The sequence below is a fragment of the Phyllobates terribilis genome, unplaced genomic scaffold (genome assembly GCF_046119375.1).
Source record: "Phyllobates terribilis strain yellow unplaced genomic scaffold, ASM4611937v1 Scaffold_10__3_contigs__length_209671492, whole genome shotgun sequence".
Lineage (NCBI taxonomy): Eukaryota > Metazoa > Chordata > Amphibia > Anura > Dendrobatidae > Phyllobates > Phyllobates terribilis.
Genome location: NW_027362770.1, coordinates 159,114,175 through 159,138,714, shown reverse-complemented (window position 1 = coordinate 159,138,714; position 24,540 = coordinate 159,114,175). Strand labels below are relative to the sequence as shown.

Sequence of the window (24,540 nt, the reverse complement as noted above, 5' to 3'; positions counted from 1 at the left end):
AATCTGTAGGATCGGGCAACCAAAAAAACTGGACAAATCTAGGAGGCCAAGAAGATACTTCAAAAAGTTTAAACTAAAAATGTCTCTACATCTACTCCCTGTTTCCCAGTACTCAAAGCAGGCTCCTTTACTCCCTAGTAGTCAAATAATGGCCCTTTACTCCCCATTAGTCAGAGTAGGCCCCTTCCCTATCCAATGGTCACGTTACTTCCCACTCATCATCCGAGGCTCCTTTACTTCCCAGTAGTCACAGAAGGCCCCTTTACTCTCTGCTAGTCACAGCAGGCCCCTTTATTTCTCAAAAGTCACAGAAGGCCCATTTACTCCTCAGTCATCACAGGCTCCTTTACTTCCCAGCAGTCACAGAAGGCTCACTTACTTCTTACTTATAACTAGTCTAAAAGACCCCTTTAGTCTCTAGTCATTACATAAGGCCTTTTTACTCCTCACTAGTCACAGCAGGCCCCTTCCCTTCCCAATAGTCACAGAGGGTCATGTTACTTGCCACTCTACTCATTTGAGGCCCTTTACTTCCCAGCAGTCACAAAAGGCCCCTTTACTCTCAACTAGGCACAGTGGGCACCTTCACTCCTCAATAGTCACAAAAGATCCATTTTCTCCCCACCAGTCATCACAGGCCCCTTTACTTCCCAGAAGTCACAGAATGTCCATTTACTCTTAACTAGTCTAACAGACCCCTTTACTCCCTAATAGTTGCAGAAGGCCACTTTACTCACCACTAGACATAGCAGACTCCTTTACTCCCCAGTAGTCACTGGAGGCCCCTCTACTCCCCAGTAGTTACAGAATACAACTTTACTCCTAAATAATCCAGAAGACCCCTTTACTTCTTAACAGTTGCAGAAGGCCCCTCTACTCTCCACTAGTCATAGCAGGCTCTCTTACTCCCCAGTATTCACTGGAGGCCCATTTTCTCCATTTTCTCCCGAGTAGCCACAGAAGGCAATTTTACTCTTAAATAGTCCACCAGCAGACCCCTTTACTCCTCAACATTTACAGAAGGCCCCTTTATTCACCACTAGTCATAGCAGGCCCCTTTGCTCCCCACCAATCTTGGAAGGCCCCTTTGCTCCCCAACAAACTTAGCGGGCCCCTTTATTCCCCACTAATCATAGCAGGTCTCTCAGTAGTCACAGAAGGTAACTTTACTCATAAATAATCCAGCAGACTTTATTCCTTAACAATTACTCCCCACTAGTCAAAGCATGCCCCCTTACTCCTCACTAATGTTAGCAGGCCCCTTTACTCTCCACTAGCAATAGCAGGCCCCTTTACTTCCCACTAGTAAAAGCAAGCCCCTTTACTCCTCACTAATGTTAGCATGCCCCTTTACTCTCCACTAGCCTTGGCAGGCCCCTTACTCCTCACTAGCCTTAGCAGGCCCCTTTACTCCTCACTAGCCTTAGCAGGCCCCTTTACTCCTCACTAGCCTTAGCAGGCTCCTTTACTCCACAGTAGTCACAGAAGGTGCAATCTTCCAATAGTTATTACATATTGAGCTGGTCACTTAATGTATGACGAGTTTGGTTTTGTTTAGCTAAATATACTTAACCCTCTTTTTTTCATGTAAAAATTGTGGTTGGATTTTTTTTTAGCTCTGGTTTTCACGTTGAGTCACAGTGGGTGAGACCTTACAGAAGCTTGTGATACACACCAAAATGCCTGATGCACGTGTGGCCATAAACCAAAAGTGAGACAAACCAAACCAAACCTGTGGCACTCAAAAACTTCAGCTAAACTTCCCACAACATGCCTCACGTTCCCTTGACTAAAGAGGGAGGAGAGGAAGTTTGGTCATGCAGTATTAGCAGTGAAAGTTGTAAGCGAAGTGTTAATGTTCAAGTAGCAAGTCTCAGCTTTCAGCAAGAGGAAATTTTACAGAATTGCAAGGTGTGAACAAGACTTAGAGTTTTTGCTGCCATTCCATTTTTCCAAACACATGGTGCAAAATAAGTTGACAAAAAATGTACCTGCTTCCTGAGGAAGGCTGGTTGAATTTTGTCCTCCAGCTTCTTTCCTTTTACCTGTTTGTCATCAACTTTCACTTCTTTTTTCTCTTCTGTTTTTAACTTCTCCTCTTTCTTTTTGGCCTCTAACCTAGTCTTCTCTTCTGCTGCCCTTTTCTCCTCTGCTTTTTTCCTTTCCCTTTCCTCTGCAGCCTTCTGCTCCTCTGCTTTCTTCTTTTCCTCTGCTTTCCTTTTTTCCTCTGCTTCTAGCCGTTTCCTTTCCTCCTCTGCCCCTTTCTGCTCTGCTTTTTGTCTTTTTTCTGCTGCCTTCCTTTCTTCTTCTTTTTTCTGTCGCTCTCTCTCTTCAGCCCCAAGTCTCTCCCTTTCCTCTGCTGCTTTTCTCTCTGCCTCAACCCTTTCCCTTTCTGCTGCCTCCCGTCTTGCCCCTTCTTCTAGTCTCTCCCTTTCCTCAGCTTCCTTCCTTTCTGCTTCAATTCTTTCTCTTTCCACTGCCTCCCGTCTTGCATCTTCCTCCAGCCGCTCTCTTTCTTCAGCAGCCCTTTTTTCTGCCTCAACCCTTTCCCTTTCTGCTGCTTCATGCTCAAGTGTTTCCCTTTCCTCAACTGAGTTTCTAGCCTCTTCGGCCTCATGCTGTCTTTCCTGGTCATCTCTTGTGATGAATGCCTCTATCCTCACTTCCCCGTCTGTCTCAACTCTAGAAGTCTCTACATTCTTAATTTGGAAAGTTACTTCTACCTGATTCTCCTCTATGTGAGGTTCTTCAGGTTCTTCTTCTTGTTCCTCCTGCTTGACCTCAACCTCTTCAGTTTCTACATCTTCTACATCATCTTCTTTTCTATCGTTCTTTTCAAAAGTCTTGTCAAAAGTTTCAGTTTCTTCAACTTCATGTCGTCCCCTATAGGCTTCAGTATTGTTTTCCTTAGGTGAGGTATCGTTGTCTTGGACTTCATTTTCTCCATTTCTGCTATTTTTTGTGACGGAAATAGTTTCGTTGACTGAAATAGATATGGTTGGGTCTAATTCTTTCTGACGTTCCATCGCCTCTTGTAGACGTTTCTGACGCCTCTCTTCTCGTTTGGCCAGTCTCTCCAACAATGCAGATTCATCATCCACCGAAAGGTCAGTGTTTGTTATCGAAGACGACTTGGTTTCTTCTGATGTGACGCTTTTAAAAGAATTAAAAAGCAATAGACTTAATAAATAGATCTGGACAAACTGTTTGGACATTATTGACCACAACCCAAAATCCCTCCACTTTATTCACAGCCTCCCAAGGTTGGTTGACCTGGTAATGACTAGAATCTAAAATTCTGACAACTCCTTCATATGAACTAGGTAATAAAATCCATTCACCAATGAAAATCTAGACCACGGTTGAAAAATTTGGTAGACACTATTGAATCCTGTTCTTCAAAGAGGACCTGTCATTGGGTCAACAGTGGCCATTTTTTATTTTTATTTTTATTTAGAAGCCGGCATCTTAGGCACCTCTCACACTTACCAGACCCTCCAATGTCATGGCCTCGTGTGAAGGCTATTTGCTAGACCTCACGTAAAACCATGATGTACCTCACTCCGCAATGTCATGACATCTTGGGACCTAGTAAGCAGAAGAGACACCCAGGTCGCCTTGTAAGTGAAGACAACCTTGGTCCAGCTGCTATGTAGGATCGGACTGAATGCCAGACTAGAGCAGCATGAAACTTTTTGCTAAACTCTACCTTTTAGTTATTCAAAAATACATAAAACCTCAGCAGTTGACGCTGAAATCCAAAAATCTATGTTTGTTCTGTTTGGTAAATAGAGTCACATCTTTATTCAGTGACAACAGGTCCTTTGAGTTTTTGGATCCTTCGAGTTTTGGGGTCCTTGGACCTATAAAAAACATGCAAACATTTCCTTGAATTCCTCCATCTGCAGTAAATGAACATGCAAATAAAGTTTGACCTCCGAACAGACGGTCGCTTTTAACCTCCCTTTTAATCCACTGGCATATTTACATTCTTATGGGTGACTGGAAGTTCTCCAGCTTCCCATTCTGCCTTTGCAGAGAGATTGCTGTTTTAGTGAATATTTTCCCATGAGTTTTACCAGAAGAAGGTGGATTACTATGAAAGAAAAATATATTGCATTTTTATCAATAAACTTGATAAAAGAGCACCCGATTATGGTGCCGAGTTGGTTTCCCCCTCTAGACCAGTCCCTTGGACATAATCAGTTTTTCGGGGGTTCTGCACAGGCTCTTTCCACCCGACAGCAAAAGAGATGAAAACAACCAGGGCTAGGACCTCTCTCTCTCTCTCTCTCCTAGTTTCCCCCTTAAAGAACAAAGCAACAACAGATCTACTCCACTGGCTTTTTCAGATTGGTCATGCTTAGGTGGCAACTTATGGATGTGTAACAACCAGGGTCTAGTGATGGATCATGAGATCTTCTGTTGGATAAGATGAACTCATATCTCCACCCCAGATGTTGTCAGATGCTGCCGTTCCATTCCTGATCGTGGCACTGAAGGCGATATGATGCCCACCAATACACAATCTATTTCTCAAGGCGCAGTACACTCGCCTTCACTTTATTGGCCTCCTAGCTAGAGATGAGCGTTGTTCTACTCGAACTGTTCGCCAATCTCAAATTCGAGCTGTTTTGGGCGGTGTTCGAGCCGGTCGGCGAACACGAACAATTTGAGAAAAATTCGGCTGTTCGAGGTTATGTTCGATAACTGTTCGTGCACCAAAATCATAACTGGATTTTTTCTCAGTAATGATGAAAATTAATGTTAATACGCAGTTTGAGTGTACAGCGGGGCGGGGGGAGGGGCAGGGGATGGATCTCTGCAGGAACAATGAAGATCTCCATTTTTTTTTCTCTTTCCCGCATTTGCAGTGGGGAGGTGCAATCTGTCAGCCTATCAGCAGCGCACACACGGAGCGAAGTGCTTTTTTTCACACAAGCAAGGGCATGTGTGATTGGCAGTGTATGTCACATGTCCTTGCCCTATAAGACCAAGCCATTTTCCCCGTCGCCACCATTTTCTCACTGCTGCAGCTGCGTGTTAGACGGCACCGCTGTTGCTGTGTGCGCTATACCTTGTTAATTTCAAGCCAATTTTCGCACAAATATACAGATAGCTTGGGAGTAGGGAATAGTTGTGATTGCAGTCCTTTTAAGGACTAGGTTACAGCATTTCCTACGACTTTTATCAGGCAGGTCTGTGCTCTTAAATAGATAGATTGTGGGAGTAAAGACTAATTGTAATTGGAGTCCTTTTCAGGACTAGGTTACATCAGTTCCTATCAGTTTTTGCCAGGCAGGTCTGTGCCAGTGCTGTGCAAGTTTTTTTCACAGCATTTGGCTGAATCTAGCAAAGCTAATCCTTTTTGGCCTATTGCAGAGTGTGTTAGTCAGTGGAGTAGCCTATCTGTGTTGCAAGATATACCACCTGTGTATAGAATACCAATTTTTTTACTGCACCTAGTGAAGTAAAATCTTTTGGGCATAGCATCATTCTATTAGTCCATCTATACTGACCTCCATCAGGTTGCAAACTGAATATAATTTTTTTCTGCATCTAGCTCTGAAAAAATATTTGGGCTTCTAGCAGTGTGTGGGACTTGGTCTATTAGTCCATCTATACTGACCTCCATCAGGTTGCAAATTAAAAATAATTTTTTTCTTCATTTAGCTCTGAAAAAATATTTGGGCTTCTAGCAGTGTGTGGGACTTGTTCTATTAGTCCTTCTATACTGACCTCCAGCAGGTTGCAAATTGAATATAATTTTTTTCTGCATCTAGCTCTGAAAAAATATTTGGGCTTCTAGCGGTGTGTGGGACTTGGTCTATTAGTCCATCTATACTGACCTCCATCAGGTTGCAAATTAAAAATAATTTTTTTCTGCATCTAACCCAGCCAATAGTTTTGGCCTAATACCACAGTTTGGCCACTCAGCTCTGCTCGGTTACCATCCATTGTTTTTTTGTGCAAACAACTCCAGAGTTGTGAATTAGTTAACCACCAAAATGAGTGGAAAAAGGCCTGCTGCTGGTGGAAAGGGGAATAGGCGTGTTGGGAAGGGGAAAAAAGGTTGTGTCCGTGGGGTAGGTGCAGAAGAAAGACCATCTTCCAGCCAAACTAAAATGTCTACTTCTTTTAGCGGACAATGTGATAAGATCCCTTTCTTACGGCCACGCCAATCGCTACAAATTCCAGATGAGGCACAAAAACAGCAGGTGCTTCAACGGATATCAAGTGCTCCTTTAAGTGGGCTCTCCTCCACATCAACTTCAACATCACAAATACTCCAGTCCTCAAAGGTGTCACCCAAATCGCACTTGCTTCCTCACAGCTCCCAAATCTCCAGCTGCCCGTCTGAGTATGAGGTAGAACAGATGGTTGAGTCTGCAGAGCTGTTTACTCATACTATAGCCTGGGAATCAGAGGTAGACTCCAGCGCTTCTGTGAATCCAGACGAGGAAGTGATCTGCACTGATGCCCAGAATCTTTATGAGTCGGATCCAGGACCAGACGCAGAAGGTTCTGACCATAATGTAGACCCTCATTCCCAAACTAACTCCTGTTGGTGGAGACAATGAGGAAGACGATGATAAGACTCAAATACCTGATTGGAGCGACAACTTTAGTTTTTTGTCAGGGCAGGAACAGGTTGGCTCTGAGGACGACGGGTGTGATAACGCACAGGGTGATGATGATGAGGTCGGAGATCCCACTTACTGTCAACCCACAGTCAGCCAAGAGATGAGGTCAGCAGAGGAGGTGGAGGAAGATGCTAGTGACGACGAGGTCAGGTTGCACCTTCCTGGACAGAGACGTAGTACTGGAAGCACGTCAACAACTGCATCCTCAAACACAACTCTGCCTCTCACCACAAGTCGTGGTGGCTCTTCAGGTCGCATGGGTGCTAAGCCTTGCATAGCCTGGGCATTTTTTCAGATCGATAAAGATGACCCAACTCGTGTTATCTGTAACATTTGTCAGCAAAAGCTAAGTAGAGGCCAAAAAATACATAGTTTGAGTACTTCATGCATGAACCGGCACATGGACATGAAGCATAAGTTGCAGTGGGAAGCTCAGTGTGCTACAATGCGGCCTAGCCGGCCGGGCCAACCACCGTCTGCCATATCTTGTGCATCCGCGGCCTCTTCATCCTCTGTGACTGGGGGGACAGCAGTCACACCTGTTTTGGGGCGCAGACCTGCCACCTCTTTACCCGCAACAGCCAGCGTGATTGGCAGGTCATCATTTTCTTTGGAGGTGGTAACACCAGCTGGTCTTGAGCGCTGTCCGACATCGATAGCACCACCTTTGGATCAAGGCAACCTAACATGTCCGCCTGCATCTTCCTCACAGACCGGCAGTTTGCCGGGGACACCCTTATCAACCCCGTCTAAGCACAATAGCCAGCCCTCGGTCCCTCAGATGTGGACAAGTAAAAGACCATTTCCTCCTAGCCATGAGAAAGCTAAGAGGTTGAATTTCACCATCTGCAAGCTCTTGGCTACAGAAATGCTGCCTTTCCGCCTGGTGGACACAGAGGATTTTCGAGACCTTATGTCCGTCGCAGTGCCCCAGTACCAGATGCCCAGTCGGCACTACTTCTCAAAGAAAGGTGTGCCTGCGCTCCACCAGCATGTCGCACACAACATCACCGCTTCTTTGAGAAACTCTGTGTGTGACAGGGTGCATTTCACCACAGACACTTGGACGAGTAGGCATGGACAGGGGCGTTACATGTCGCTGACTGGGCACTGGGTAACTATGGTGACAGCAGGACAAGGGGCTGTTGTCCAAGTCTTGCCGTCCCCACGAGTTGTGCGTCAATCCTCTTTATGTCAAAGTTCCTCCACTGCTTCTGCCTCCTCAACCTCCTCTCGGTCTTCCACCTGCACCCAAAGCCTGTCTGGTCATGCCACAAGCTTTCTAACTGCGCAGAAGGGATCCTGCACACCTCCTTACTATGCTGGCAGTAGGGCTCAACGTCATCAGGCGGTTTTTACATTGAAATGTCTGGGAAATGTGAGTCACACAGCTGAGGAGTTGTGGTCAGCTCTGGAGAACCAATTTCATGAATGGTTGTCTCCACTGGACCTGAAACCAGGGAAGGCCGTGTGCGACAATGCTGCAAACCTGGGTGCGGCCCTTCGCCGGGGCAATGTCACACACGTGCCTTGTATGGCTCACGTGTTGAACCTGGTTGTCCAGCAATTTTTAGCCCACTATCCCAGACTAGATGGCCTTCTGCAGAGGGCACGGTCGCTATGTGCTCACTTCCGCCGTTCGCATCCCGCAGCTCAGCGACTTACATCTCTACAGAAGTCGTTGGGCCTGCCACTTCACCGGCTAAAATGCGATGTGCCTACCCAGTGGAATTCAACTCTGCACATGTTGCAGCGACTGTGGCAGCACCGACAAGCCCTGGTGCAATACGTTCTGACGTATAGCCTGGGCCAACGAGATTCAGAGGTGGGGCAAATCACGCTGGAGGAGTGGTCTGAGATCAGGGACCTATGCACCCTTCTGCACAGTTTTGAAATGGCGACGAAGATGTTTAGTGCTGACGATGCCATTATCAGCATGACTATTCCGGTGATTTACATGCTGGAGCACATGTTAAACAGAATTCGGAGTCAGGTGGTGGCACAAGAGGAGGTGGAGGAAGTAGAGGAGGAGGAGTTGTATGCGGAAGGGCTAACATCTGCAAGGTCCAGACGGTCGGCAGCACCAAGGCGGCAGGCATGTGAGGGTGGGGGAGATGATTTTACCAGGGCACATGGTAGCAGCCAAACTAGTGAGGAAGGTGCAGGAGCCCAGGAAGAAGTGGAGGACGAACTGATGGAAGACTCATCAGATGAGGGAGACCTTGATCACATTTCTGTTGTGCGAGGTTGGGGGGAGAGGACAGAGGAAGGAAGCATGATTGTTACCTCGCCACCAACACAGCAGGGACTTGGTGCTCCTGGATGCGCAACACACATGAGTGCCTTCTTGCTGCACTACCTGCAACATGACCCTCGAATTGTGAGAATTAGAAATAATCCTGACTACTGGGTTGCCACACTGTTAGATCCCCGGTACAAAAGTAAATTTGCAGAAATTATTCCTGCCATAGAAAGGGATGCACGCATGCAGGAGTATCAGCAGAGACTGTTGCAGAATCTTACATGTGCTTTTCCACAAAATACCAGTGGTGCACGTAGTGAATCTCACAGTTCCAACTTGCCAACCGTGGGACCGTCAAGTGTTCAGCACTCAAACCGTAACAGAACCACAGTATCTGCTGGTAACATCAATTTTGCGGAATCATTTCACCACTTTTTTAGCCCATCCTTTGCAAGGCCACAGGAGACAAGAAGTCTGACACATAGTCAACGCCTAGAGACGATGGTACAGGAGTATGTCCAAGTAAACATTGAAGCCACGACTGTGTCACTGGACCCTTGCTCTTTTTGGGCTTCCAATCTGGATAAATGGCTGGAGCTAGCCACTTACGCCTTGGAGATCTTGTCATGCCCCGCAGCCAGCGTTCTGTCTGAACGTGTGTTCAGCGCTGCTGGTGGTGTGCTGACAGATAAGCGCACGCGGCTCTCCACTGATAATGTAGACAGACTCACGTTCATAAAGATGAACAAATCATGGATCCGAAACGACTTTTCTACCCCTGTGTCATCCTGGGGAGAGTAAAAGCTTTATGATTGGTTAAAATCACCCTACCAACCGTTTTAAGCTTTCAAATTACTAATCATGTTTATCTGTATCTTGACTGGAAAATAATTTGGGCTTTGTAGCAGTGTGCAGCACTGATCCTATTAGGCCATCTATAATAAGCTTCACCAGATTTAAAATTAATAATAATTTTTAGCTGCATCTAGCCCGGAAAATAATTTTGGGGCTCCGAGATGCGCAAGACACATAAGTGCCTTCTTGCTGCACTACCTGCAGCATGACCCTCATATTGTCAGAATTCGAAGTAATCATGACTACTGGGTTGCCACACTCTTAGATCCCCCAAACTTTTCGATCAACCTTTTCATTTTAATAAAGACCAAAAAAATGGTCATTTTTGAAATGATAAGCATTAGCAGGTTATTAGAAACTGAAATCAAACAGTTTTCAACTCAAAACTTTATTCTAGGTGATGTTACATTTTCACATAGGACCCCTTGTTCGAAAGGAGCTTCTGAACTCTCTCGTCCATTGAATTTGTCAGGTTTTGGATGGTTTCTGCTTCAATTGTTTTGCATGAGGACAGAATACCCTCCCAGAGCTGTTGCTTAGATGTGAACTGCCTCCCGCCATCATAGACACTCCTTTTAATGATGCTCCAAAGGTTCTGAATGGGGTAGAGGTCAGGGGAGCATGGGGGTCACACCATAAGTTTGTCCCCTTTTATGCCCATATCAGCCAGAGATGCAGATGTTTTATGTGCAGCATGAGATGGTGCATTATCATGCAGAAAAATGATCTTGCTGTGAAATACACGGTTCTTCTTCTTGAACCATGGCAGGAAGTGCTGTTTGAGAAAATCCACATACATTATGGAGTTCATCTTTAGCGCCTTCAGGGATCCTAAAGGGGCCGACAATCTCTCTCCCCATGATTCCAGCCCAAAACATTACTCCACCTCCTCCTTGTTGGCGCTGTAGCCATGTTTGCGTGGGGTGTCCATCAACCAGCCATCCTCCACTCCATTCATCTGGACCATCGAGCGCTGCACGGCACTCATCCGTGAACAAAACAGTTTTGAAATCAGTCTTCATGTAATGTTTGGCCCACTGGAGCCGTTTCTGCTTGTGTGAAGTGGATAGAGGAGGTCGACAGGATGGCGTATGCACAGCTGCAAACCTCTGAAGGACCCTGCATCTTGTTGTTCGGGGGACGTTGGAGGCACAAGCAGCTTCAAAAACTTGTCTGCTGCTATGACAAGGCTTTTTTGCCGCTGCTCTTTCAACCTGACGTAATTGCCTGTAGGAAAGAGTCCTCAATTTGCCCTTATCAGCACGCACACGTGTGTACTGTGAATCAGCTACATACTTCTTGATTGCCAAGACACTTCATCCTGATCATCGCACAATGTTGATTGTAGTCATGCCTTGACCTAAACACTCCACAATTTGTTGCTTCTCAGCAGCCGACACATCCTTTTTCTTTCCCATTTTGGCAGAAAATGTAGGCTGCTTAATAATGTGAGAGAGCCTTCTTAAGTAGTCTTGCCTTTCATTGGACACACCTGCCAAACTAATTAGCACAGGTGTCTGCAATTGCTTACAGTGATATAAAGAGCCCTGACACACATCACCATCAATGAGTTTAACTGACAAACAAACAAATTCTTCCCTTATCACTCCTAAACACTTTTTGCATAATAATTTGGAACGCGGTGTACATGTGCTTTTCCACAAAACACCAGTGGTTCACGTAGTGAATCTTACAGTTCTAACTTGCCAACCGTGGTCTGTATGGAATTGTTCAATAAAGGGCCCAAAATTAAGATAACATAGATGGGAGAGGTCTCTATGAATAGGAATTCCTAAGTATTTGATACCCTGTGAGGGCAGGCAAAGGGAAAGTTGGACTGGATGGAATCCTATATGGATTTAGGGAGGGAGACATCGAGGGCCTCAGACTTCGCTGCATTGATTTTAAAATTTTACCATGTAACAAAGTGATCTATTTCAGCCATAACAGCAGGGATGGATATATGTGATTGAGTGATATATACTAGGACATCATCAGCAAATAGAGAGCACTTGTACTCGGTGCCTCCCACCTCAATCCACCTAATATTGGGGTTATGGCGAATTGATGGGAGCAGGTGCTCCGTCACTAGGATGTATAAGAGAGGGGACAGAGAACATCCCTGCCTTGTCCCATTGGTGATTGTGAAAGGTGATGAAAATGTTCTGACGCACCCCCTGGGCCTTGGGACACCCGGAGCCGGACCCTTTTTGGTGGATGCTGGTGGTTGTAGTCTTCGTGGCGGCGATCCGGTTCCGTGGCTCAGGGCGGTCAAACCAGTGGCGGAACTATTTATGTGGTTTTGATGTTTAAATGTCCGACTACGCCACCCGTGGATTGCGGTCAGAGTGAACCGCCGCTACAGGGCAGACCGCTGAGGCTGGTGTTGTGGGTGCAGCAGAGCGTAGCATAACTCCCCATGGGAGGAGTATAGCCTCAGGGCAGTGTATGCGGAGGATGGGGGTGATGGTGCGGGGCAGCAGCAGTAACGACACGGAGTCAGTGATGCAGTCCAGGGCCTTTACTCACAGTTCTTATTATCCAGACCACGTCTGCAGGTAACGGCTGCCCACGTCATACTGTGCTCACCAGGTGAGGGGCTCAGACAACTCCCAGATAACTTTGGAGCGCTTCACAGGACCCCCTTTGTGTGTCCTTTGTCTGGCCTTTCTTACCAACACTTCTGTCCGGCTGCCTCGGGCCTCCTCTTGGTAAACTTGGCGCCAGTTTCCCTGACCCTATGTGGTGCCTTCCTAGCGGGTGGAGCAAGGGGCTGCGCCACATAAAATGTCAGAGCCTCCGGTTTCTAGCTGAGGGTCGTTTCCTGCCTCCACTAGTTCGGGGACCGGTCTCCCCCTTTGGCCTGACCCCTCCACGCAGGTGGATTCGGGCGTGCGGTGGCGACTCGCCCGTCCGCACCCCTGGGATCCCTTCATTCCTCGTTCCTGGAGCCTTCTCCGCTCCTCTTCCTTCCTTCTCCCTCTTGCAGGCCTGGGCCTCTGTTACTAGGCCCGCCTCCGGAGCAGAGCTCATGCAGAGCCCCTGCTCCCTGCCACTTCTGCTCAGACTTCTCTGCACTGAACTAAGATGGTGCCCACCTTTTATACTCCCTTCTCAATGCACCCAGGAACTGCTTCCTCCCTGCTCCTGCACTGCAGGGTTCCCCTTCCTCAGTGTTCCCTCCCCCCACTCCAGCCAGGGACAGGGACTGTCGTGCCCATCTCAGGGGCATATTGGTCGCCCTGCCCCACGGCAATGTGGTGTAATGCATGCAGGTGTCGGGTCCTGATCCACACTCCATCCTTATCTGAGAGTGAGATATCACACCTCTGGGTGAGGTGCAATACGTCTGTAGCAACCGAGCCCTCGGTGCTACAGTTCCATTTATCTTCAGCCTAGGTGACGTATTGTGATACAGGGCCGTGATTTTGGCTATAAAAGGGTCCCCTAGACCCCTACCCCAAGCTTTTTAAGAGAATCATATATGGCGTGCCAGGAGACTCTATGGAATGCTTTCTCAGCATCCAACGAGAGTATCTAATTACAAATTTTTAACTGCATCTAGCCCAGGAAATACTTTGTGCCTAGTAGCAGTGTCTGCTAGTCAGCGGATTATCCCGGCTGTTAAGCAAGCTACACCACCTGTAGTTTGGACACTTAATTTTTTCAAAGGAAATGCTTCGGGACCACGGGATACTCAGTGAAGAGCATCAGGAGGCACCCCAAGGCATAGGGGCTGGGACTGGCACTAGGATGCCTTGCGGTGGACAGCCGAGCTCGATCCTTATAAAAGCTTTTTAACTGCAGCAGCTTTAGTGGACGCTACTGGAGCTGGAATTACGCGGCTGCTGGCATGAGACTTGCCCTCCAATAGATCCTTGTAAATGGATTTAAAGTGTATTCATTCAAATTAGAGGGACAATTTAAATTAAAAAGCTTAGCGCTGCCTCCACCACAGGGGGGCTCTCTCGACCCACCAGCGGACAGGCACCAGTATTGGGAGAGGGGGGCTGGCCGTCAGGGTTCACCGCGGCTCTGGCACAAACCCGGCGACACGGAGGTGGCACGGGCAGGAGCGGACTGGCCGTCTCGGCTTCTCACTTTTTGGATTTTAGAAGGGCATGACATGCCTATATCTGTGTCTCCCCCTCCTTTTACTCCTCCACCTCTTTTCTTTTCACATGACTATATGTACTTGTCACTTTTCCATGTGTTAGTTGTGTCTTCTGAGCAGTTTGTCAGCTTTTGGACACCTTTGAAGGTGTTTTCTATGTGTTTCTATGTGTTTTTGTTTGCCTGCCATTGGTTTTAACGGTGTTCGAAGGTGTTCGACGAACAGTTCGACGAACAGTTCGGCGAACACACGGGTGTTCGACGAACCGAACCGAACTCGAACACTACGGGGGTGGCTCAACACTACTCCTAGCCAATAAAGTCAACATACACTCCTCAACATTGATTTAGTGCTAGAACCATTTTCTCCAACGTGTCCAAGGAGCCATTTTCCAACACAATAACGCCAGGCCGCATGTTGCTGCTATTACTCTGGAGCAGGCTGCACAGTCTGAACGTGCTAGCATGGTCTGCAGCGTCTTTGGTCTTGTCTTCCGTCAAGCATGCATGGGACATTATTGGTTGGCATTTACAAAGATAGCTGACAGCAGTGGATCTTGATGATTTGGCCAAATGTATTGAGCGCGGCAGAACATTCCTTGATATTGTGATCATTGTGATTTCCATAATTCCATAATAGTTTTCCTTCATGGTGGTCCAATTTCAATATTGAGGAGTGTATTTCATCACTCATGGTTCAGTTGGCCAGTCAATCTCGGCATCCGACCAGTATTAGGATCCAGTATGAGGGCCAACAGGTTAAATTCTCTCAGTATACTTTGCTATTTCCAGTTATTGTGTATCTTATACTACTCTGGTGCCCTTTGACATCTGTTTTTGCCAAACGTATTCTGTTTACTCTGATGAATTAACCTTGGATACCTTTCGGGAACTGCCTGACAACTCTTTCTCTGCTCTGCCTGATATCAGTACGTGACCTCCTGGATTTAAACTAAGCTATCCTCTGACTACAAATTTGATTCTGGTTTTGTCACCAACCATCCCTCTTTCAACCTCAACTCGGTCCACCAGCTAGCAGCAACTCAGTGGATGCAACCCAGAGACCCCGAAAATGAATGGTGAATACCAAATATCCCTTGGGACCTGGTAAGAAAATTGGCTTACACAAAGTCTACCTATTTGAGTTGATGGATGCACTAAAGTTGAATTTACAATGGCCAATATAGGAGCACTCGTTCCTTGAAGATCATTAAGTGTAAAATGGCTACCAATCATCAGACAAGTGAGCTAAACGCTCGTTCATCAGGTGAAATGATTTGTTAGATTGCGTAAAAAATTAGGGGCCCAAACAGTGCTCACTTCACCCTCGAGCACTGAAGAGAAAAGTTTGCTTATTCATGGAATGGGGTGGACAAAATAATTCCTTATCTAGACGTTGCTCAAAAAAAAATCCTTCCATTTATCAGACTCAACAGAAATGATTCAAAATCATTAGTTATTTTCAAGGTCTATTGCAGAAGAGAAGAACAAAATCATGCCAAGTTTACCTATTTTGAGTGCCATCATGCCCTTCTCCATCATCCCTATTCAGCCGTTGTCTTTCTTGGCGAGCCCGCCGGCGTCTCTCTCTTGCAGCTTCTTCTTCGTCGTCGTCATTTCTCTGATAAGTGGTTCTACAAGAAAAAAAATACACATAAAGCAATGAATGCATTAAAGTCCCTATAGTGAGAAAAAAAAATATGGCACCTACTAAAGAGGATCTGGTTGGGAGTTGCAGAGTGATTATACAGGGAGGTCATATAGAGTGCAGTGGAATTGGATTATCACAGCTGATGGTCAAGTGAGGAATAAAGTGTCCTACAGAAGGTTTTTTTTTTTTTTATGATCTGGTCTATTGGAGACAACTTTAGGTTTCCCATTTTGAGATCTCTAAACCCTCATTTTAGTCCAAAAAAAAGGTCGAAATACAGAGTATAACAACATATGAAAGTCCCTTAGTACATACCATTAGCCAACAGAGGTGTCCAACCAAGAAAAATGTCCCATTGGGAATATTCTCCTTTAAATGACCCCCAAAAACAGACAATGAAAGGACAATTTATGGAAACCAAGCATATCTAAAACAATTAGATTACTCGTGGCAACCAAGCAGATGAACCTTTGAACTACGAGGGGTGGGGGGGGAGCCTAAAGTGCAAACATTTCCATAGGGTCAAGAAGTCAAAAACATCTACAAATATCTCAGGTTCATTTATATCGGTCCAACAAGCTATCACTATCCTATAACAAGAAGGCCAGAAGCTAATGATCCAGCTCTCCCATCATGAAGAATTATGGGATAATGAGCTTTCACATAAAAAAAAGCAAAAAAAAACCCAATAAAATAACACAAAAACACCAAAAAACCCAAACCTGTAATCCATCTCTTCTCCCCTTCCTCCTCATACCGGCTGCTCTCCAAGACAAAGGATACAGTTTCCTCGGCTGAAGCAGTTTCCTTTTCTTTACTTAGGGCTGATACTTAATCTGTCGCATTAAAAATGTATGCGAGGCAATGTAATCCATATAAAATATTGGAGGGCCTCCGCCCAAGTCACTTTCTCAGAAAACTAAGTGCTCTTACTTAAAAGAGAAAGAGAAAAATTCTTGCATGACTCTTATGTGGCTTCCTCCTTAGGACTTTTCATCCAGTTAAGAAGATGAAGATGAGGCGAAACATCCTAAGGAGTCACTCGAGGGGTTAATATTAAAGGGTTAGTCTGGTTACAGAAACTAATGTTTGAAAGGGTTATTCCTTGACTTATGTTTTAGGTGTTTTGCATAGTTTTTATTTTCATACTATTTACGTATTCTGCGTTCTATTATTTCTTTTATTTTAGCTCCCCTGACAGTGGAGACCTTTATCATAAACCCCTGACAGTGGAGACCTTTATCATACACCCCTGACAACGGAGACCTTTATCATACACCCCTGACAACGGAGACCTTTATCATACACCCCTGACAACGGAGACCTTTATCATACACCCCTGACAACGGAGACCTTTATCATACACCCCTGACAACGGAGACCTTTATCATACACCCCTGACAACGGAGACCTTTATCATACACCCCTGACAACGGAGACCTTTATCATACACCCCTGACAACGGAGACCTTTATCATACACCCCTGACAATGGAGACCTTTATCATACACCCCTGACAATGGAGACCTTTATCATACGCCCCTGACAATGAATAGCTTCATGATACAGGTGGCATTATCTCACCGGAGATAAAGATCGCTTTGTGTTATTTTATGAAGGTGACTCATCACGGGAGGATGGAGATCTGTGATTTCACATGAGAAAACTCGTGGCTATAATCTACACCCCCCCCCCCAAAAAAAAAAAAGCTAAAGAAAATAAAACACTATAACGTGTGGCATAGCTAAAATATGTAATAAGCTCCCAACTCTTCTGACACCATTTATGGGGGCAATCTGCTGGCATTGTGAGTGGAGAATACTCAGCAGACTCATCTTCTGTAAATTGTGACTCCAGATTCTCTTTAGTGAAGGGAGGGCACACTCCACTTATCCAGTTAAGGCGGGTGGACACTCCATTCAGCCCTTGAAGCGGTGGGAGCACACCGCTTATTATGTTAAGGGGTGAGAGCACTCTAATTAGCATGTTAATGAGGGGAGCACTCCATATAGTCTGTTAAGGGGATGAGCACTCTACTTAGCATGTTAATGAGGGGAGCACTCCATATAGTCTGTTAAGGGGATGAGCACTCTACTTAGCATGTTAATGAGGGGAGCACTCCACTTAGTCTGTGAAGGGGGCACTATCTTCTTAGTCTGTTAATGGGGGGGATCACTCTACTTAGTCTGTTGAGAGGGTGAGCACTCCACTTAGTCTGTTAAAGGATGGGAGATCTCCACTTAGTCTGTTAAGTGAGGGGTACACTCCATGTAGTCTGTGAAGGTGTTGAACACTCCACGTAGTCTGTTAAGGAAGGAGGAAAGCACTCCACTTAGTCTGATAATGGAGGGAGCACTCCTTTTAGTCTGTGAAGGGAGGGCGCACATCACTTAGCCCATTAAGGTGGGTGGACACTCAATTTGGCCCTTGAAGGCCCTTGAAGGGGTGGAAGCACTCCACTTAGTCTGTTAAAGGGGGTGCATTCCACTTAGACTAAGTGGAGTCAACCCTCCATAACAGACTGTTACAGGGTAGGAACACTTTCACTTAGTCTGTTAAGGGGGACGATCTGGTAACTGTTTATATGGTCACTTTGCTTAGTCTAATTCTGGTGGCACTCTGACGCCACTCTAAATGGAGGCACTTTAGCAATCGTCAAGTGGATGTCACTTTAAATATGCATGGTGTTCACACAAAAAAAAAAAATGTCTTATGAAGTTGATTCCTAAAAGTAAGAAGCATGTGTATTCCTTCGCATCAGTCAATGTTTTTTATGCCATTCGAGGTCTCAGGACAAGTGAGTAACAACCCCATAGCCATTGTAATGTCCCACATCTATTATTCAAGTCTCTTCTAGATTATTTTCACATTTAAATAAGAAGGCTCTTTAACAGAAACAGCACCACTTCGGACTATAGGTTGTGTCGGGTATTGCAGTTCATCTCGATCTATTCACATTAATACTATTAAGCTGCAATACCAGGCATGGCCTCAGGACAGGAGTGGCGCTGTGGCTAAAAAAAAAAAAAAAAAAAATTCTGCTAGCAGAAAACATAATGATCTAAAGAACTAAATTCTCTGTTAGAAAAAGAGAAGATTTCACCTGTGTCTAAGGGAAATGTTTAATGCAGATATTTTGGCAGGGTAAGAAAAATAAAGAAGGAATCCAAAAATGAGTACTTTATATATCCCATAGAACAGTCATTACACAATGGTGAGCCAGGCTGTGGATGTACCCGCCAAGCCACACCTCATCCTCATTAATCAGCAGCTCGCTGAATAGTCACACGCTGACTTTTTTTTTTTTTCTTGCATCACCAAAAGAGTTGAAATCTTTTCCCTTATTAGGGCAATGTCTGAGTAATAATAAAAAAAAAGTAAAAAAAAAAAAACCATCCCCACTAACAATCATATACCGTGACGATGAGCATGTGTTTGGAAGGGAGAATAGCGAAAGGTCATGACCAGTCGGTTATCTGCCCCCCCCTCCTCCGCCATATTGCACGAGTTGATTCGCTCAATTGGAACAATATGTTTAGCTTTGGTGAAACATTGATAAAGGTTAGGACCGGGCAGCAGTGACTTCTGGGTATCGTATTGTCCCAGCCGTAGTTTTTTTTAGGTTGTGGTTTAATTCCTCGCTTTTCCGAGAACGACGGTGGAATTTTACAAAAATAATGATTTGTTCTTTTTTGGAGCTTAGGTTTCCTTGCCGGTACCTGTGTCATCAGAAAGTGGCTTTGGGGTCTTTTTTCAAACTTTTTATTTAGCGGTTTATATTATTAGAAAAAAACAAACATCCTGAAATCTTGCAGTTTTCACTCTGAGTCTTACAATAGGCTGATACTTCTTACTGTCACATTCTTATTATCACAAGCAGGAATACAATGAAAGGTGACACCTATATGTAGATAAAATAGGGATCGCATTCTAGAATAGAATAGATTATTCTCACCTCCTCCCCCTCTCTGCACAGTGATCTCTGCACAGATCACAGAGCATGCCCATAACATTCTACCATAGCTGTTGATATACGTGCAGAAGCCCCTTTGGCTACACATTAGTCTAAAGTTGGATGAAGTATGTGTGTATGCAGCGTCGGACTGGATTGGCAAAGGCCCACCCATAACAAAAGACAGGACCCTAGTAATTTACTTTTGCTTCTATTTAATATTAAATTGTCAAGCTTGTTTACTGAATGATTAGATGATGCTTTCTCTGCAAATAGTGATTTAAATGCAATAGCGCTGCTCTTCAGCACTCCTTCACAGGGGCGGCCTACCGGAGGATTCTCCTGATCCCCAGTGGGCCAGTCCAACCCTGTATGTATGGTTCATCAGTTGGGGGGAGAGAAGGATATGACTTGTTGAATTTCAACGTCCGATCCTTTAGTTGTTCCTGGAGATAAGCCACCATCAGAGGAGTCTGTCAGTGGCCTTCTCATCACACCTTGAAGTTTCTGTGTAAGTAGGGGTCAGGAGACATAGCTGGTCATTTGGTCAACAGCTATCTATTGTGTAGGTATGAGGGGCTTTATTCTGGATAGTACAAGTGACGCGCCCCTGGGCCTGTGCCGCGCTGCGTTGCGCACGCGGGAGCTTACCCGGAGCCGGATCTCTTGAGGGTTGTAGTCTCGTGGCGGTGATCCGGTCCGTGCCCAGGGAGTCAGACTAAGTGGCAGTCTATGGCAGTAGATGTTAACTTGATCGACTACGCCACCCGTTGAGTGCGGCTTTGAAGCCGCCGCTGCAGAACAGTCCACTGAGGCCAGGTGTATGAGGATGTGCAGCGTGGTGGTATAACCCCCAACGGGAGGGGTATGGCCTCAGGGCAGCAGGGATAGATGATGGGGGTGATGGTGGTACACGAGCGCAACAAAGACAACTCGGAGTCTTGGTGGTGCAGTTCAGGGTCTTTACTCACGGTTACTTGGTTACTGCTCCAGGCCACCGCTGCAGAGGTGGCCGCCTGTGTCGCGCTGTGCTCACCAGGTGAGGGGCTCGGTTAACTCCCAGGTCTTTCTGGAGTGCTTTGCAGGACCCCCTTTATGTCCCCTGTCTCTGGTCTTCAACCCCACTAGTGACCACGCTTATGTCCAGCTGCCTCGGACCTTCTTGGTGGGCAAACGTTGGCCTGCGTTTCCCAGGTCCTATGTGGTGCCTTTCTAGCGGGTGTGGTGAGGGGCTGCTCCACATGTAATGTCGCAGCCTCCGGTTCTTAGTTGAGGGTAGTTTCTCTCCTCCACTAATTTGGGATCCGGTTCCCATCTTCTTAACCTGACCCCCCTACTCAAGTAGCGGCGGGCGTGTGGTGGCTACCAGCCAGTCCACACCCCTGGGGTCCCCTCTGTCCTTCCTGGAGCCCAGTCTGCTCCTCTTCCTCCTTCTTCCCTCCTCCAGGCTCAGGCCTCCTGACAGGGCCTGCCTGTGGAGCAGAGCCCATAAAGCAGCTCTGCTCCCTGTCTTCTCCTCTCTCAACTCACTTTCCAAGATGGTGCCTCCCTTTATACTCCTGTACAGAGTGCACCCAGGATCTACTTCCCCCACGCACACACTACCGGGTTCCCGTCTCTAGGTGTTCCCTCCCCCCACTCCAGCCAGGGACATGCTCACTCGTGCCTGCATAACTAATGGGAGCACCGTCGAGCTGTCCCCCCGGAAATGTGGTGTAGTGCATGTGGGTGTTAGGGTCCTGAGCCACACTCCATCCTTACCTGGAAGTGAGATATCGCACATCTGGGTGAGATGCAATACCTCTGTAGCAACCGAACCCTCGGGGTGCTACATTCCCCCCTGGCAAAACCCAGCACGTCCGCGGGCTGGAACTGAGCAAAAGACAGGGTATACATTAGAACATGCAAATTTTTCATAAACAACAAGTACAACAGGTATCAACATTCAGTTTCCCTTTATGGGAACGGCTCTCTCTTAAACGGTATAAGTGCATATGTACTGTTCTGGAACTCTTTTTCATAGTAACACATTCTAGCATATAAATTTTTCATATAAAACATTTCTAGCAGCAGATCCACGAAGAAGTCTCTTTATAACAGGTCACAGTTTATTCTGCAACCAGGTGTCCATTTTCCTAAAACAGGGAGACGTAACCAGGTAGGGGTCTGTCCTGCCCCGAGTCCTTAACAGTCTTTTAGTCCATCCTGGGTTACGCTCCACTAACTGTACAAAGGATTCCCGGTAAATCCACCAAGGACTCCTATACATTACTAGAAACACATAATTATTTACAGGATATGGCCGCTCTCAGTCCTCGGCCAGGTAGGGGTGGCTGTTCTCAGTCCCCAGCCAGGTAGGGGGTAAGGGAAACAGTTCTCTTTCTGTCCCAATGGGGACCACACTCTTAGTGGAAACAGTCCCACAACAGTCCTTATACCCGGTCGGGTAACTATTTACATCTCCTCTTTTACCGTTTACGATTAACGGTGTGCTCCACACACTCCTTTCTCTTTCTCAGGTTCAGACCCGTCCGGGCCCTCTTGGTACTCGGGGTCTGAGTGGTACTGTTAATGACGCCCGGGGTCAGGGGGTGCGACTTTGGGCCTGGGCGCGGGCTGGTGGTGGCAGTGCCCAGGTCTGGAGGGCTCGGCTGCAGGGCTTGTTGCGGGGTCCGGAGCAGGTCTGCGTCTGCAGCGCCCGGGATCGGCGGCTCCACCGGGTGGCCCGGGAGCAGGCTGACGCTGGCAGCGTCCGGGACAGGGAGACTCCTCTTACCTGCTCCCGCGACCGCTCCTGCGTCACGCGTCTTCTCCTGGTGCTGGTCGGGGCCCGCAACGGCTGGGGCGCTGCCGATGCTGGGCAGCTTAGTCTGCTGCCGGTCCGCCATCTTGCTGTCCGTTCCTGGTGTCCTCCTCCCCCCTGGTGGACCGTGGCCTACCTGGCGATGATCCTCTTCCGTAGGCCGCGGCTCCGCAGTTGATCATCAGGGTCGAGGACCTTCCGTCGCGCTCCAGTGACGTCGGCGTCTGCTGGGCTCCTTCCAGGACCTTACGCAACGTCCGGACGTGAGGCGGGGCTTCAGTTCTCGCGCGCTTTCGGAGTCCACGCCCCTCTTCTTCCCGCGCGGCGTCCTCAAGATGGCGCCCAATGGCGGGAAAACTCCACAGATGGCGGGAAGAAGGCTGAAGATGGCGCCGGATGGCGGGAATCTTCACGGATGGCGGGAAGAAGGCTGAAGATGGCGGGAAAACTTCACGGATGGTAAGTTTTAAAAGACTCTTTTTCAGGCACGCAGTACCCGGTGGTTGCGGGCACGAAATCCTGCCGACTACGCCAAAAGTTGACGCGCCCCTGGGCCTGTGTCGCGCTGCGTTGCGCACGCGGGAGCTTACCCGGAGCCGGATCTCTTGAGGGTTGTAGTCTCGTGGCGGTGATCCGGTCCGTGCCCAGGGAGTCAGACTAAATGGCAGTCTATGGCAGTAGATGTTAACTTGGTCGACTACGCCACCCGTTGAGTGCGGCTTTGAAGCCGCCGCTGCAGAACAGTCCACTGAGGCCAGGTGTATGAGGATGTGCAGTGTGGTGGTATAACCCCCAACGGGAGGGGTATGGCCTCAGGGCAGCAGGGATAGATGATGGGGGTGATGGTGGTACACGAGCGCAACAAAGACAACTCGGAGTCTTGGTGGTGCAGTTCAGGGTCTTTACTCACGGTTACTTGGTTACTGCTCCAGGCCACCGCTGCAGAGGTGGCCGCCTGTGTCGCGCTGTGCTCACCAGGTGAGGGGCTCGGTTAACTCCCAGGTCTTTCTGGAGTGCTTTGCAGGACCCCCTTTATGTCCCCTGTCTCTGGTCTTCAAACCCCACTAGTGACCACGCTTATGTCCAGCTGCCTCGGACCTTCTTGGTGGGCAAACGTTGGCCTGCGTTTCCCAGGTCCTATGTGGTGCCTTTCTAGCGGGTGTGGTGAGGGGCTGCTCCACATGTAATGTCGCAGCCTCTGGTTCTTAGTTGAGGGTAATTTCTCTCCTCCACTAATTTGGGATCCGGTTCCCATCTTCTTAACCTGACCCCCCTACTCAGGTAGCGGTGGGCGTGTGGTGGCTACCAGCCAGTCCACACCCCTGGGGTCCCCTCTGTCCTTCCTGGAGCCCAGTCTGCTCCTCTTCCTCCTTCTTCCCTCCTCCAGGCTCAGGCCTCCTGACAGGGCCTGCCTGTGGAGCAGAGCCCATAAAGCAGCTCTGCTCCCTGTCTTCTCCTCTCTCAACTCACTTTCCAAGATGGTGCCTCCCTTTATACTCCTGTACAGAGTGCACCCAGGATCTACTTCCCCCACGCACACACTACCGGGTTCCCTTCTCTAGGTGTTCCCTCCCCCCACTCCAGCCAGGGACATGCTCACTCGTGCCTGCATAACTAATGGGAGCACCGTCGAGCTGTCCCCCGGAAATGTGGTGTAGTGCATGTGGGTGTTAGGGTCCTGAGCCACACTCCATCCTTACCTGGAAGTGAGATATCGCACATCTGGGTGAGATGCAATACCTCTGTAGCAACCGAACCCTCGGGGTGCTACACAAGTGCCCTGGGTGGTCCAAAAAGGTGTCTTTAACCCTTATGAAAAACTGAATAGTGATCGTTGGGACATTTTATAGAGTTTGCATTGAGGCCTACAAGCTTCAAGTTACTTCACTGGTCCATCTACTGTGCAGGGGGATGCAACAGAGCACTGTGAAACAAAATTCCCATTAACACTTTACTCTCTTTCCTTGGAGAATTAGTGAAGGTGAATATTGAAATCTGGGGGCACCATAGCGAAGGCCCAAATTGTTGCTGCCATTAAACAACCCTTCAAGCTCCCAGGATTTTATAGTTTGGGCCAAATGGTGGAACAGAGGCCTCACTCATGGCTAACTACTTAGATACTGTGGTAGCTGTTCATCACGGCATCTAAGGGGGTTAAGGAGGATCAGAGCTAGCTCCAATCACAGCCATTACTGGGGGGTACTGTTTAAAATAGTTGGCACCCACCAGATATGGAGTTGGCTAAACATGAGTCCATGCCATACCTCCCGAATTCTTCAT

General features: G+C 47.4%; 1 protein-coding gene across 9 annotated transcripts in view; it reads right to left on the bottom strand.

Moving 5' to 3' along the window:
- CALD1 (caldesmon 1) overlaps nt 1-24,540 on the bottom strand; it is a 161,518-nt gene that overhangs the window by 27,321 nt on the left and 109,657 nt on the right. For 6 of the 9 annotated variants that reach the window (XM_073649990.1, XM_073649989.1, XM_073649991.1 and 3 more), the window contains 2 exons: nt 15,363-15,488; nt 1,992-3,153 (listed from right to left, as the gene is read on the bottom strand). In XM_073649990.1, the coding sequence (XP_073506091.1) occupies nt 1,992-3,153; nt 15,363-15,488 (1,288 nt within the window). Of the gene's footprint in view, nt 1-1,991; nt 3,154-15,362; nt 15,489-16,227; nt 16,254-24,540 lie in introns of those variants that run through there. The other 3 variants (XM_073649996.1, XM_073649997.1, XM_073649994.1) reach the window with 2 other exon arrangements.